This window comes from Mirounga angustirostris, unplaced genomic scaffold (genome assembly GCF_029215605.1).
Source record: "Mirounga angustirostris isolate CCGP_5_RB_7025 unplaced genomic scaffold, mMirAng1.0.hap1 SCAF_2, whole genome shotgun sequence".
Classification (NCBI taxonomy): domain Eukaryota; kingdom Metazoa; phylum Chordata; class Mammalia; order Carnivora; family Phocidae; genus Mirounga; species Mirounga angustirostris.
In genome coordinates this window covers 32442547-32459421 of record NW_026991710.1, presented here as the reverse complement: position 1 = coordinate 32459421, position 16875 = coordinate 32442547, and the positions used below count along the sequence as shown (strand labels likewise).

The window sequence follows — 16875 nt, the reverse complement described above, 5'->3', positions numbered from 1 at the left end:
TTAGGATTGTTCATTCTAGTTCTGTGAAAAATGCTGTTGGTATTTTGATAGGAATTGCATTAAATGTGTAGAGAGCTTTGGGTAGTATGGACATTTTAACAATATTTGTTCTTCCAATCCATGAGCATGGAATGTCTTTCCATTTCTTTGTGTTGTCTTCTTCAATTTCTTTCATCAGTGTTTTATAGTTTCTGCTGCTTCATTATTGGTGTATACAAATGTAATTTCTGTATATTGATTTTGTATCCTGTGACTTTACTGAATTCCTGTATCAGTTCTAGCAGTTTTTTGGTGGAGTCTTTTGGGTTTTCTATATACAGTATCACGTCATCTGCAAATAGTGGAACTTTTCCTTTTTCCTTGTTGATTTGGTTGCCTTTTATTTCTTTTTGTTGTCTGATTGCTGTGGCTAGGACTTCCAGTATGATGAATAAAAGTGGTGGTAGTGGACATCCTTGTCTCATTCCTAACTTTAGGGGAAAGGCTTTCAGTTTCAGGTGATGTTAGCTGTGGGTTTTTCATATATGGCCTGTTATGTTGAGGGAGGTTCCCTCTAAACCTACTTTGTAGAGGGGTTTTATCATGAATGGATATTATACTTTATTGAATGCTTTTTCTGTGTCTCTTGAAACAATCATATGGTTCTTATCCTTTATTAATGTGGTGTATCACATTGACTGATTTGCAAATATTGAACCACTACTGCAACCCAGGAAAAAATCCTGCCTGATTGTGGTGAATGATTTTTTTTTTTTAAGTAGGCTCCATGCCCAACATGGGGCTTGAACTCATGACCCTGAGACTGAGTTGCATGCTTTACCGGCAGAGACAGCCAAGCACCCTATGGTGAATGATTTTTTAAATGTATTGTTGGATCGGGTTTGTTAGTTTATGGAGAATTTCTGCATCCATGTTCATTAAGGATATTGGCCTATAATTCTCTTTTTATCTGGTTTTGGTATCAGGGTAATGCTGGCCTCATTGAATGAATTTGGAAGTTTTCTTTCCTTTTCTATATTTTGGAATAGTTTGAGAAGAAGAGACATTAACTCTTCTTTAAATGTTTTGTAGAATTCGCCCGTGAAGCCATTTGGCTCTGGACTTTCGTATGTTGGGAATTTTTTGATTACGGACTCAATTTCTTTGCTGGTTATCAGTCTGTTCAAGTATTCTATTTCTTCCTGTTTCAGTTTCGGTAATTTATTTGTTTCTAGGAATTTAACCATTTCTTTCAGGTTGTCCCATTTGTTGGCATATAGTTTTTTATAATATTCTCTTGTAATTGTTTGTATTTCTGGGTGTTGGTTGTTATTTCTTCTCTCTCATTTGTGATTTTATTTGTGTCCTTTCTCTTTTCTTTTTGAAAACTGGCTGGAGGCTTATCAATATTATTGATTTTTTTCACAGAAACAGCTCCTGGTTTCATTGATCTGTTCTATTGTTTTTTATGTTTCCAAATCATTTATTTTTGCTCTAATCTTTATTATTTCCTTCCTTCTGTTGGCTTCAGCCTTCATTTGTTGTTCTTTTTCTAGCTCCTTTAGGTGTAAGGTTAGGTTGTTTATTTCAGATTTTTCTTGCTTCTTGAGGTAAGCCTGTATTGCTATGTGTTTCCCTCTAAGGACTGCTTATGCTGCATCCCAAATGTTTTGGACTGTTACGTTTCCATTTTCATTTGTTTCCATGTATTTTTTAATTTCTTCTTTTATTTTCTGGTTGACCCATTCATTGTTTAGTAGCATGTTATTTAACCTCCATGTATTTGTGGTCTTTCCAGATTTTTTCTTGTGGATAACTTCTAGTTTCTTGGCATTGTGGTCAGAAAAGGTGCATAGTACGACTTCAATTTTCTATTTGTTAAGGCCTGTTTTGTGTTCTAATATGTGGTCTATTCTGAAGAATGTTCCATATGCACTTGAAACAATGTGTCTCTGGGGTGCCTGGGTAGCTCAATCAGTTAAGCATTTGACTCTTGATTTTGGCTCAGGTCATGATCTCGGGGTTGTGAGACTGAGCCCTGTGTTGGGCTCAAATGCTGAGCATGGGGTCTGTTTAAGATTCTCTCTCTCAAAAAAAAAAAAAAAAAAAGCAAATGAAAGAATATGTATTCTGCTGTTTTAGGATGGAATGTTCTGAATATATCTGTTAAGTCCATCTGGCCCACTATGTCATCAAGGCCATTGTTTCCCTGTTGATTTTCTGTTTAGATGATCTGTCCATTGATGTAAGTGGGGTGTTAAGGTCCCCTACTATTACTTTATTGATTAGTTCCTTTATGTTTGTTATTGTTTTATACATTTGGGTACTCCCATGCTGGGTATATAAATATTTAAAATTGTTATATCTTCTTGTCCCCTTTATTATTATATAGTCTCCTTTGTCTTCGTGTTAAAGTCTAGTTTGTCCAATGTAAGTATTGCTACTCCAGCTTTCTTTTGACGTCCATTTGCATGATGTTTTTCCATCCTCCTCACTTGCAATCTGCAGGTGTCTTTAGGTCTAAAATGAGGCTCTTTTAGGCAGCACATAGATGGGTCTTGCTTTTTTATCCATTCTGACAGCCTATTTTTTTGATTTAGTCCATTTACATTCAAAGTAATTACTGACAGATATGTATTTATTGCCATTTTATTACTTGTTTTGTGGTTGTTCCTGGAGATTTTCTCTGGTCCTCTCTTGTCTTTCTCTCTTTCATGGTTTGCTGATTTTCTTTAGTGATATATTTGGATTTCTTTCTCCTATTCTTTGCACGTTTATTAGCCATGTATGAGATATTGTTACCATTAGGTTTGTATATAACCTCTTCTGTAAATAGCAGTCTATATTAAGTTGATGGTCGATTCAATTTGAACCCATTCTTTTCTCCTCACCTCCCCACATTTTAGGTACATGTTTTATTTATGTCCTTTTTCTGTGTGAGTTCCTTGATATTTTACAAAAATATTCTATAAAATTGTGCTTCCTCCTTTATACTGTCACTTTTGGTTTCTCCTTTGCACTCAAAGAGTCCCTTTTAATATTTCTTGCAGGGCTGGTTTAGTGGTCATGAACTCCTTTAGTTTGTTTGGGAAATCTCTCCTTCTGTTCTGAATGATATCCTTGCTGGATGGAGCATTCTTGGCTGCAGATTTTTCCTATCCAGCACTTTGAAGATTCCATGTCACTCCCTTCTGGTTTGCTAAATTTGTGTTGAAAAATTTGCTAGCCTTATGGGTTCTCCCTTGTAAGTTAGTGACCTCTTTTGTCTTGCTGCTTTGAATATTTTTTCTTTATTACTATATTTTGCAAATGTAATTACAATATGTCTTGGTGTGGGCCCGTTTTGTTGCTTTTGATAGGAATTCTCTGTGCCTCCTGGATCTTGATGTCTGTTTCCTTCTCCAGATTAGGAAAGTTTTCAGCTATTATTTCCTCAAATAAATTTCCTGCCCCCTTTTCTCTCTTTTCTTCTTCTGGGACTCCTATAACAGGAATGTTATTACATTTGATAGAGTCACCGTTTCCCTCAGTCTATTCTCGTGTTGCATAATTCTTCTTTCTTTTGTTCAGCTTCATTGCTTTCCATTACTTTGTCTTCTAAGTCATTCATTCATTCCTTTGGGTCTTTCAGCCTGCTGTTCATTGCATCAAGCATGTTTCTGATCTTGTTTATTGCACTCCTCATCTCTGATTCTTTTTTAACTCTTTTACGTCTTTGGTGTCTCACTGATGTTTTCCATTTTTTTCTCAAGCACAGTGGAGTATCCTTATGATTGTTGCTTTAAATTCTCCACCAGGCATGTTACTTATATCTATTTCACTTAGATCTCTGGCTGTCATCTTATTTTGTTCATTTGGGATAAATTCTTCTGTCTTCTCATTTTTTCTAAGTCTCTGCCTTCTTTTGTGTGTTAGAAAAGCCAGTCTGTCTCCTGCTCCTGAATGTAATGGCCTTATGAAGAGGTCATCTGATGCCCAGGGCCTGGCACTCTAGGGAGTGCCCCCAATGTGTGTTGCATGCACTCTGCTATTGTGTTTTGGCTGCTCTATATCCTTCAGGCCAGTCATCTGCAGAGGCTCTCCTTGCCTGCTGTGTGCAGTGTTTGGTCTCTGACTGAATGTGCTGAGTTTTAACTAGGTGTGCTTTGGTCTGATTGTGAAATGAGATGTGAAATGAGATGTGTCACCACCTCCACCAGAACTGAGGCCCTGCGCACTCTCTGGTTGGGAGACATGGTATGGGCAGGGGTTTGTGCTGATCTTCTGGGGTGGGGACTGAGGTAAGCATGACTGAGAAAAGCAGTTCCACCAAAGCACAGGGAGTGCTTAGTATAAGCAAGTTAGGCAGCCAGTATCCATGCTGCACTGTTTCTGCAGGTGGCTCTGTGTTTATGCTGAGGGGCGGGAGAGAGAAATGGCGCTGACCCACTCCTTTGTTCCTGGAGAGGTATCTCTGTGAATACTATCTCTCAGGGACATGCTCTAGCAAGAGCAAATAATCTCCCCATTTTGTGCCCTGGGCTCTCTTCAGATGTTGTTTCCATGCTGTACATCCCAGGGTTGTTTCCCTACTTTCTCTCTAGGAGTGCGGCAGGGCCTTCCAGGATCTATCCTAGCCAAGCCCACTGACATTGAAAACTCCAGGCTTTAAGCCGCACTGGTTGCAAGAATTCATAAAATTCAGCCCCTCTCATTTTCCACACCAAAGGCTTTGAGAAAATGTTCTACTTCTGTGTTCCCCTGTGTGTTCCTCTCTCTGTTGCCCTTCTCCGTGGCCATGGCTCCTTCCTCTCTACAGCAGCCAGGAGCCGCTTCTTCACCATGCCTCCACACTTTTTACCTTCTTCATTGTGGCCTCTTCTCTCCCTTTAGTTGTGGAGTTTGTTCTGTCAGTCTTCTGGTTGATTTCTGGGGTGTTTAGGATTTGATAGTTAACGAGTTGTATTCATGTGATGAAGTAAGCCTGGGGTTCTCCTACTCCACTGCCATCTTCCTGTCTCTCCCACCTCTGTCACTATTAAGATTAGCTCACTCAGAAAGCGGAAGAAAGCACATTTACCTATCACCAGTTCTTAAGTACATTCTAAGACCTACTGGTTGAACTTTTATACAATTCCCTACTAAATGACATCAGGACTCCGGGAAAGTGGCTCATCCTATGTATCAAGGAAAGAAATCACAATGGGTATAGAAAAGTTGTTCTGAAAATGCAATCCCAGGACCAACAACATCACTTAGGAATTTTAGACATGCCAGTTCTCTGGTCCCACCCCAGGCCTACGGAATGAAAAACTCTGGGGGTGGCGCCCAGCTATCTGTGTTTTAATAGGCACTTTGATACAGCTAAAGTTTGAGAACCACTGATAGATCATTTACTGTTTACAGAAAGCAACACTGCTTTCAAGAATGCTGATATACAGAAGACCAAAAGTCACTTAAAGTATATGGAAAGTTAGTTGTAACAACAGATGAATATAATAAAATGTTTAGTTAGAAAATTACTTCTAATAAGTACTAATATCCTAGGCTGCTGGGTTTCATCTATTAAGTGTATGTTTTTAAAAGATCAAAAAAAAAAAAAAAAGATCAATATGCTTGTTTCTCTATCTGTTTAAGCAGGTGTGACAGCTATGAGAATATGCCTCTTAGATCTCTAGCTATGGAAAGTGTAACTGATGAAGGGTCCCACTGGAATCCATCACCTTGATGTCCCGGGGCCATGCCTTCCCATAGGCTGCTCCCAGATAGTAACTGAGCGGGCATGGGTACTATTGAGGCCCATTCCTGGGAGACATAGGATTCCACTGATGGGTAACTTTGGCTTCAAGTCTCCTCAGAGGCCTAGCTGAACTTAGAATTGGGCTGCATATGTGTCTTCCTTCCCTCTCCCCTTTACAAGGGTCAGACATGCACTGTGGTCTGATGGCTCTTCTAACCTGCCCCTCTATGTTTCCTCACTGGCATTTCCTGTAGTAAATCTCACACACTCAATCCTATCTGGGATTGCTTTTCAGAAAACATGAATAGAAAGAATTGTGAGCACCAGAGGAAGGAGGAACTGCCTGAGAGGCACAAGGTCTGATCAGCAACAGTGGTCACATTTAATAAGAGTAGTGTGACAACAGTCCATTCAATAGTTTACCATCACTAACAGTCACATAACAACCAACTAGAAAAAGAGTTAAACAGTATGTTCCAAGAAGATCAAGTAGCCAAATATCCTCAAAAGAAGAGCCAGCTGAACAGACTCCATCTTTCTTTTCTTCAGAGATAAGGCCTCTAGAAGGCCTCACAAATTACAATAAGATACCACGGCACACATAAGTTCCCAGTAACGCTAGCAGATCAGGACAATATATAGTAATTACATGTATTTTTGGCCAAGTTAAACTTAAAGAATATATTATTTAGGGAAATGCACGTGGTATTAAAAAAAAATGCAACCTATGTAAAAGGCACAGGTTTAAAAAAGTCTTGCTGATATGACAACTGAAGGTCAATTAGAAAAGAGGCTGAGTAGGATGACTAGAATTCAGGTCTGAATGGCCTTGGGAGAAATAACCATGTCCAATGATCCAATCACAAATCAACTGGTTGATAAATGAGATGCTGTATTTAGAGTTTTCTCTGGAAAGATTGCTGTACCCCAAGGACATAACTCCTATAAGCCTAGGTAGGATCAGGGGAAGTACCACTTAGAATAATTCTAAGAAGTTATAAAAATACACTTAGTAAAAATTAATAAATTCAATCCACTGTGTTAACATAATAATTTAAGATAGTTAAGTGACATTATAGTAAGTTTTGCAATGATTATATCTGAATATGTTTTGTGTATTATTTAAGATGTTCGAAATGCTCAAAAGAATAAATTCCAATTAAATTTGTAAATGGAATTTAAATTTTTCAAGGAAATTTGTTTGCAAAATGAATATATTTAAGAAAAACTGATATTCAAAACTGTGTTTAAGTATCTTAGTATAATAGCTTGACCTTTAAATAAAAAACAATTGGTAGTGGGTGTACCTTTGTATATACAAAAGTCCTTTAGATATTAAATATTAATATAAACTAATATTTAATTGGTTCTGCCTTGATAATTACAATAACATCCACCATTCATTGAATTCTTAATTTCATGCCTGGCCATGACACACAATTAAATGTCACAACAACTCTGCGATGATGTGAGGAAATGGATCTGTGGGAAGATAGACAGCAGAAGCAGACATATTCCAGTTTGAAACACCTTGGATTAATTATGCATTTTTCTCCAGGTGAGAACGTGTTCTCACTGATGCTGAACTTGGTTCAAGAACCAGTACTGATGTTTATAAATATTCTCTTGAATTGAAGAACAGAGTATGTAAAATCTTTTTAAAAAGTGATGCATACCCGAAGTGTAAAAGGACAGAGCAAGAAATGAAGGTTCTCAAACCTAGCAAGACTTCATGATGGGTGGACAATATCACCTGTGAATGCATGCTTCATGTGTCAATTTGGAGGGTTAAGGAAAATGACACTAAGGTTACCTTTCATCCTGTTCTGCATGGCCACCTTGCTTCCTCTGGGTTGTTACTCCTTGGCAAACTGGAAATTTATAGTCTAATCTTACAATATGTGTGTGGGCTACTCTGCAGGTCACATGACACCATGAGGCAGATATTATTATTATACACATTCCATATACAAGAAGAAACTGAGGTTTAGAGAGAGGTAAAGCAACTCGTTCAAGGTTGAACTGCCAAGTTTTAGTTGTAAATAAATTTTTCTATTCCATATGTTAAAGTGGTTTCTATTTTAGCAGAGATCTGTAATTTATTCTGTTTGCCCAGTATATTTTCATTTGGGAACTGTACCACCCTTGATCCGACTCTTTGCTTACTGGGATTTTCAATCCCATGGCCCTGCCTACCCTACTCAGAGACCTTCTGAGTAACTGAGCAGACACTGGTGATGTGATGGGGATATGCTCTTCTCTTTGGTGTAACTTGCTGTGAAGAATGACATAAGCCAAGAGTTGGCAGCAGCCATGGAGAGAGTCTGACAGAATAAAGTCAATACAGAGAAAGGGAGAGCTCAGAGATGGAAAGATAGTCTTGACTGCATCACTAGAACCCCTAGATCCAGCAATGCCTGAGGCCAAGCCCATTTCCGGATTTTTCCAGATATTTTGTCTCATCTTTGGACATTTTAGTCTGTTCCACTGAAAGCAACTTTTTAAGAAGCTACTGATAGTTTACAATCATAACAGTTTTATTCTAATTAATTGGGCAAAATCAATAGGATTATATGTAATGATAAAAAAGGAAACTTTCTTTCATAGGAAAATAAGTCACAAATGCATCTTTATAATGATAGCAGTTAAGCACTGTTAGCGTCAAACCTACAAATAACCATATTTGTAAGTGAAGATTTAAAATAAAAAAGTTATTCTTACCTCATACCACTGTCTAATTGGCTGGTTTTATTTGTGTTGGCATCCCATAGATAAATGCAACTAGATTTGTCAGCAATCACTGCTAGGATATCTCCATCTTTATCCCAATCCATAGCAACACAGTTACTTTTAAAAAAGAGAGCAAAATATCACTACACGTTTTCTTAAAGTAGGGAAAAGAAATTTAAATATCTATTTGTAATTTTTATCTACAATAGGACCAATCTATTTTGAGTAGGTCATAAACTTTCTAAAGTGAGAAATACAACTCACTATTGACTGCCTAGATAATATTAAATTTTCTTTTTTTTAGAGAGAGAGTGTGCAAGCTGGGAGTGGGGGAGGGGCAAAGGGAGAGAATCTTTTTTTATTTTATTATGTTATGTTAATCACCATACATTACATCATTAGTTTTTGATGTAGTGTTCCATGATTCATTGTTTGCGTATAACACCCAGTGCTCCATTCAGTACGTGCCCTCTTTAATACCCATCACCAGGCTAACCCATCCCCCCAGCCCCCCTCCCCTCTAGAACCCTCAGTTTGTTTCTCAGAGTCCATAGTCTCTCATGGTTCAAGGAGAGAGAGAATCTTAAGCAGACTCTGTGCTCAGCGGATGTGGGGCTCCATCCCACAACCCTGAGATCATGACCTGAGCTGAAACCAAGAGTCAGATGCTTAACTGACTGAGTCATCCAGGTGCCCCACTAAGTTAAATTTTTTCTTGTTGTTGAGGGGATGGGAAAAATTTAAATTCTATTTTACATATCATTTATATATACTACATTAAATATAATCACACCTAGTAAGTTAGCAGATTTTCTTAGATACTATAAAGATCCTGGCCTTTGGTAAAACAAACTCATCAAGCACCTCTACAAAGGAATCACATTTGGAATCAAGGGGTAATTTGTATGACCAAGTGCTGAAAGGTTATTTCAGATTTAGAGAGAAAAAGCAGGTATGGATAAAAAATGAAGTTATATCCAGATAAATTGTGTATAAAACAGATCATGGTTGGGTAGATGTGGGATTGCAAATAATGGAAAAACTAGATTTTGAAGTGGTAAGAAATGTTATTTTCATTTTGTATCATAATAGAATAAGAGTGATTCAATTAAAATGACAAAACAGTTATACATAGGAAATGCTTTTTAAATATGTTATTGCTCAAAATTATTTCAAAGTATTTATTATAAATCAAAAGGTTCCCTGAGGATTAATTTTTTCTTCTCTGATGCTATTTTTCATTTTGAGACTCTGTTCTGGGATATCAGCTAAGCCATACTCAGATTTACAGTTAAGACAATTGGGAGTTACTCTGGTCATTTTATTTTTCAAAATGCTAAAATATGTTTTGGGATCTTAATTTTCTCTAGTATTTTCAGAGATTTGGGAAGTATGAAAGAGGGAAGCTTTCAAATTTTTTATAAAATCATCTAACAATTAAAGACAATACGTATGGTATTTTATTTATCTAGAGATTCTCTATCAGTTGAATTCAGCTACGATAAATACAGCAAAAGAATTCAGAGGTTAAAAAATAATGTGACCCCCCCCAAATAAAAAATATATATATGGCCATTGTGTAACCAAAATAGAGGTCACAGAGATGATGCAAAAAACCTCATATAATTTACTCAAAGCAGTTCTTTACTACGTACCTTCTTATTTTTGGACATAATTACAACTATCTTGACTTCTGTTTCCCAAAATATAGAAAACAAGCAACAATTAAGAAAGCAATGGGAAATGCCAAAATGGTGGCATCAGGTTAAGTGGGGCACAGCAGGAGGTGGGAAAGGCTGTTAGAGACTAAAAGAAGACAATCTGATTTGCAAAGATGGTGGCAATAAACTACAGAAAGCAGACATGAATTTAAAAAGCATGGCAGCATAAGACCATTTAGGGGAGGGACTCTACATACCTTAATAACGATTGAGACTACCAATAAAATAACTAATAAAGGTAATGATTACACAGAAGCATTAAAAATGCTTATGTTATGGGGTGCCTGGATGGCGCAGTTGGTTAAGCATCTGACTCTTGGTTTCGGCTCAGGTTGTGATCTCAGGGTCCTGGGATGGAGCCCCAAGTTGGTACAGAGTCTGCTTGAGACTCTCTTCCTCTGCCCCTCTAAATAAATAAATCTTTAAAAAAATGCTTAAGTTATGTTTTGTGTAATCCAGAATGATTTCCTGGAAATGGATAGGCTTTGTCCTGTAAAAAGTATCAAGGGGTACCTGGGTGACTCAGTCAGTTAAGCATCTGTCTCTTGATTTCAGCTTAGGTCATGATCTCAGCATCATGAGATTGAGCCCTGCATTGGGCTCTGCACTGAGCATGGAGCCTACTTAGGATTCTCTCTCTCCCTCTCCCCCTGCCCCCGCCCACCAGCCACCCTGCTCACATGCACACACACTCTCTTAAAAAAAAAAAAAAAAAAAAAAAAAAGTTTAACAATGACATAGGGATGTCTGGTGGCTCAGTCGGTTAAGCATCTGCCTTCAGCTCAGGTCATGATCCCAGTGTCCTGGGATTGAGTCCTGCACTGGGCTCCCTGCTCAGCTTCTTCCTCTGCCTGCTGCTCCCCCTGCTTGTGCATGCTCTCTCTCTCTGACAAATAAATGAAATCTTAAAAAAAAAAAAGTTTAGGGGTGCCTGGGTGGCTCAGTCGTTAGGCGTCTGCCTTCGGCTCAGGTCATGATCTCAGGGTCCTGGGATCGAGCCCCGCATCGGGCTCCCTGCTCCGCGGTAAGCCTGCTTCTCCCTCTCTCCCTCCCCCTGCTTGTGTTCCCTCTCTCGCTGTGTCTCTCTCTGTCAAATAAATAAATAAAATCTTAAAAAAAAAAAAAAAGTTTAAAAAATGTGTTGAAAGTAACTATTTTCCAACAATTTATGAGAAGAAACAGTACAGTGATATGGGCTTATCTTTTCTGCCTACACACAAAATAAGACTTGTTTATAATTAAATAAGAATCTTTCATATGGACTCATTTATAATTGTACCTTAAAGTTTCCCTGTGAATGTATGGAGGTTATAAATATCAACTCTAACTCATATGCTATATGTCTACGTATTTCACTAACAACTTATGTATAAAAAAACAAATCCCTGGGGTGCCTGGGTGGCACAGTCAGTTGGTTTTGGCTCAGGTCATGATGTCAGGGTTGTGAGATGGAGCCCTACACTGGGCTCTGTGCTGAGCACAGAATCGGCTTGGGATTCTCTCTCCTTTTCCCTCTACCCCTCCTGCTAATGCTCTGTCTCTAAAAATAAGTAAATATATCTTTTCTTTTTTTTTTTTAAAGATTTTATTTATTTATTTGAGACAGAGAGCATGAGAGGGAGGAGGGTCAGAGGGAGAAGCAGACTCCCCGCCGAGCAGGGAGCCGGATGCCGGGACTCGATCCTGGGACTCCAGGATCATGACCTGAGCCGAAGGCAGTCGCTTAACCAACTGAGCCACCCAGGTGCCCCAATAAGTAAATATATCTTAAAAAACAAAACCAAAAAAACAAATCCCAGGCGCCTGAGTGGCTCAGTTGGTTAAGCGACTGCCTTCGGCTCAGGTCATGATCCTGGAGTCCCAGGATGGAGCCCCGCATTGGGCTCCCTGCTCGGCGGGGAGTCTGCTTCTCCCTCTGCCCCTCTCCCCTCTCTCGGATAAATAAATAAAATCTTTAAAAACAAACAAACAAAAAAACCCCAAAAAACAAATCTCTTCGCAAATGAAGAAAGCAAAAGAAGAGACACAGGTTATATATGAGTTATAAAATTCTATTTGATTATAGCTTTAAGGCAATACTTTTTTATCTTTTAGGAAAGAAAGCTTGAAAAAGTTTCTGATCCACCTCTGTACTTACCCAGATAAGTTAATTTCACTTCTTTTTTGACCATGGCGATCAAAGATTTTCACAATATGATCAGCTCTAAAAGCAGACACAAAAAATATAATTTAAGTGTTTCTTTTTATACATATATATTAAAAAATTAAGCTGCCATCCAAGTGATTTCAATGTTCTCTCATGACAGTTTCATAATTTATATCTACAAAGTTATTACCAGGGGAAAGATTTTATGAACTGTGATGTTAATGGAAGTGAATGTATTATTTTTCCCACTATACAACCATCACAAAAGAATCTCCACTAAATAAACAGTGTGGTTATGCAGACATACAGCCATTTGAAGTCAGGATGATTTACTTAAAACATTCACTGATTTCTTACCCTGTTACTGCAAGGTAGTTTCCTGATGTTTTTTGCCAGGTGAACTGTATTGGTGTGCCAAGCCAAGTCTTTTCGAGCAGTGAGAAAACACGCTAAAAAGATAAAGGTAATTTTTATATTTTCAAAACATGCAATTTAAGGGTTGGTCAAAGATATCAAACCATGATCATGAAGACAGTAGGGTTCAAGATGATAAAGGCTTATTGTTAGAGCTTATCCAGAAAAAGTCAGCAATGTAACAGACAAAATGACTAATCAGATCAACCAACCAACCAACCAACTTCTACAATCTGGTTGTTTGTATGGACAAACAACAAACTTTGTATGAAGTATGGACCTCAATATACAGGCAAGCATTTATTATAAATTTTGGTTTTAAGTGTTTTTGAATATTAATTTTATAAAAATTATAATTTTAATGTTTTACATGTTAAAGAGTAAAATAATTTAAACTTGAATTTAGCTAATAATCAGTAGCATGTCTTTTTAAAAAATTTTTATTTGATTTCAGTTAATTAACATATAATGTATTATTAGTTTCAGAGATAGAGGTCAGTGATTCATCAGTCTTATGTAATACCCAGTGCTCATTACATCACGTGCCCTCTTTAATGTTCATCACCCAGTTACCCCATCCCCCAACCCCTCCAGCAAACCTGTTTGTTTCCTATGATTAAGAGTCTCTTATGGTTTGTCTCCCTCTCTGATTTTGTCTTGTTTCCTTTTCTTCCCCCTCTTCCCCTATGATCCTGTTTTGTTTCTTAAATTCCACGAATGAGCGAACTCATATAATTGTCTTTCTCTGATTGACTTATTTTGCTTAGCATAATACCTTCTAGCTCCATCCATGTTGTTGCAAATGGCAAAATTTCATTATTTTTGATGGCTGAGTAATATTCCATTGTATATAAAAGCATATATATATATATATATATACCACCTCTTCTTTATCCATTCATCTATCGATGGACATCTGGGCTCTTTCCATAGTTTGGCTATTGTGGACATTGCTGCTATAAATATTAGGGAGTAGCATGAATTTTTTTAGATTTTAAAACTACCATTTAAAAAATCTTAACCGGGCGCCTGGGTGGCTCAGTTGGTTAAGCAACTGCCTTTGGCTCAGGTCATGATCCTGGAGTCCCAGGATCGAGTCCCGCATCGGGCTCCCTGCTCAGCAGGGAGTCTGCTTCTTCCTCTGACCCTCCCCCCTTTTGTGCTCTCTCTCTTCCATTCTCTCTCTAATAGATAAAATCTTTTAAAAATAAATAATTAAAAAAATCTTAACCATGATAAAAATACAAACTGCTTCATTCAAAATTTTCTTCCTTTACCCATTAGTTATATTTACTTAATCATTAAGTGCTTAATTTAGCTATTAGGTGGACCGTGTATCAACTGAAAAGCCTTTCTTTTCACTCAGTCAGGAACTGGGGTATCCAACATGGAAGCCACAAAACACAGCTGGACTTGAAATTTTATTGAGGGCTTGAAATGTAGTCCGAATTTAGATGTGTTGTAAATGTAGAATACATAGGCATTCCAAGGAATAGAAAAATGTAAACTATCTCATTGATAATTTTTTATATCGATTACATATTGAGATAATATTTTGGATATACTGGATAAAATAAATTATTTAAATTAATCTTACCCGTTTCTTTTAAAACATTTTAATGTGGCTCCTAAAAATTTTAAATTACATTGGCTTACAGTAGATTTATATCAAACAATAGTGATCTAGAACAACTAAGAAAATAGAGCTTGAATGAAAAAATTTAGATTTTAATATAAGGTTAAATTATAAACAATTAGGTTAAATCATAGACCGTATCCAGGCATATGAAGTTTTCATAGTACTACAGGAGGCCTGACAATGTGAGTGGCCACACAAAACTCATCCAGTGCTTGAAATTAAACACCAAGGCGCACCTGGGTGGTGCAGATGGCCAAGGGTCAGGCTCTTGATTTCTGCTCAGGTCATGCTTTCAGGGTTCTGAAATTGAGCCCTGCACTCAGCAGGGAGTGTGCTTTAGATTCTCTCTCCCCCTTCCTCTTTGCCCCTCCCTCTGCTCACCCATGTTTTCTAAAAATAAATTTAAAAAAATTAAACACCAATCAATAAGCATTTGGTATGTTAAGTAGATGAAATCCACCTCTATTGGAAACAGGAGTGTTCTATAATCACCAGTGCATCCACGTTTTGTGGAGCTTGAAAACACCTTGAAGGCGGGGGGAAGCATAAAGGCATCTTTTGCAATTTTGTGACCACGTGGAGGGATCCCTAAACTTAAATTTCATTAGCTTCATGGTAGACCTCTTCTGGCTGAGATCTTACATATTTTTCTTCCGTGGAGCTACATTTACATTCTCCATTTACAGTATAGTTAAAAAGTACTAGCTTCACAACCAGAAAAACAAGGTTTGAATTTCGCTTTTTACTTCTTAGCTGTAGGGCTTAAAACAAGTCGCTTAAATTGCCTCAGGCACAAAACTCTCAATTGTAAACCAAGAATAATTATCTCCTCTGTTCTGATACTTTATAAATTCTGAAGCGCATTAGAAATGTTGTTATGATTACTGGTCAATTCCAATTTCCATGCTAACAGCCACGAGGAATCCTTAGGACTTAATTAATTTTTAAACTGAACTATCCCTTTCTTTGCCAGTTCAGAGCAGAGAGCTATTGCTGTAGTAAAGCAGAAGGGTTTTGAAATGAGCTGTAGCCAGTGACCGGGGATGGGGTTCACCAGAAGCCCAAGCGTAAGAACGGTGTGTGCAGAGGATGATGCTCTCCGGCAAGACCTGAGTGTGCAAGTGCAGATTTCTCCGTGACTTATGTACATTAGCCACTGAGTGATTTGTACATTAGTCACAGTCAATACAATTTGACATCATTCTTTCGGAAGCTTTTCACTCATTTTTAAGTGCTGAGCAGTCGCGCGGCTTGCCAGGGATTCAGCTGCAGGAAAAGAACCAGCTCATGACACCCGATCCAGCCAATTTCACTGCGACCCTCCAAGCATACCGTCCTTCCCGCGGTGCGAAGTTCGGGGTCTTTTCTGACCCGGACTGCTCATTTCAGGCCGTGCCTTCAACTCCGTTCACGGTCCCAGAAATGAGGCCTCCTTCTCCGCCTTCTCCTCTCCCAATTTTCTTTCTTTTCCCCTCCTTCCCTCAACTTCGCCCCCGCTTTCCCCCTCCCCTGTCACCCAGCTCTCTTCCCCATTCCTAACGCACTCTGGAAGAGGGAGGGAGGGCACAGGCCCCTATCATCGAAGTGACGCTCAGCGGGCTAAGAGCCAGTGGTCGCGTTTTCCCACCCCCTCCCCCCCCGTGGTTTGTAAGTTATTTACCTTCATCTCTAGGCTCGACCGGCCGCGCGATCTCGCAAATGCGCAGGCGCACCTGGTCTGCTCCAAGAGGGCTAACGCGTTCCCGTCACCCAGGAGACCGCGCGAGTAGTGACCAATCAGCGAACACTAGCTGAAGGGCGGTGCCTCGTGGGGTCTTCCGCAGGGGAGGGCGGGAGGCGTGGCCTGGAATCACGTAACGCTGGCAGAGGCAGGCCCCGAAAGATTGCGCGTCAGGAGGCCCGCTGCGCCCTGGCTTCCTCGTTGGGCTCTGATTGGATGAGACCGGGGACTCGCCCGAGGGGGGTGGGCTCTGTGAGCCCTGAAAGGCGCCTGCGTAAATTTCGGCTCCTGGTTCCTAAGATGCCTTTGGTGGCGGGTGGGGGCGCCCAGAATCAAGGAAACGAAAAGGCACTGACTTGGATGAAACGAGAACGGAAATTTGCTCTTGGGGCAAATACTCTTACATAGTACGCGCAAAGAGGACTTGGACAGGCCCGTGTGTCATCTGTTTTTTTACTTTCCAGGCTTCTGGGCTAGAAGAAATAGGATGTAAGAAGTAGTTTTGTTTTGTTTTAAGGCGTTAATAGGCCAACTAAATTGGGCAAGAAAAATGAGTTCTAAGTGCTTCTCTCTTTAGACTTTGGACCTGGCAGCTTTTCCCCAAATATTATGTCCTGCCATAGATTTGTGCTTTATTATTTAGAGTATGAAAGTACTTTTTTTGCCCACCTGTCTGAAAATGTTAAACAATCCACCCTTTTCTTTTCGACTTTAGGTAGGAATCATAACACTTACAGAAAATGATTTCAGGGACAACCTGGGTGGCTCAGTCAGTTAAGCATCTGCCTTCAGCTCAGCTCAAAATCC

The 16875-nt window shown here is 38.9% G+C and overlaps 1 protein-coding gene across 2 annotated transcripts in view; it reads right to left on the bottom strand.

Annotated features, from left to right (window-relative positions):
* Window positions 1-16155, bottom strand: part of WDR19 (WD repeat domain 19) — a 100131-nt gene extending 83976 nt beyond the window's left edge. For both annotated transcript variants that reach the window (XR_010409335.1, XM_045881308.2), the window contains exons 1-4: window positions 16009-16155; window positions 12653-12744; window positions 12287-12352; window positions 8420-8545 (exon numbers count right to left, since the gene is read on the bottom strand). Coding sequence is in view for 1 of the 2 variants with exons in the window: in XM_045881308.2 (XP_045737264.1) it covers window positions 8420-8545; window positions 12287-12352; window positions 12653-12744; window positions 16009-16014 (290 nt within the window). In the remaining variant the exon portion in view is untranslated. The remainder of the gene's footprint in view (window positions 1-8419; window positions 8546-12286; window positions 12353-12652; window positions 12745-16008) is intronic.
* Between the last annotated feature and the right edge of the window lie 720 nt (window positions 16156-16875).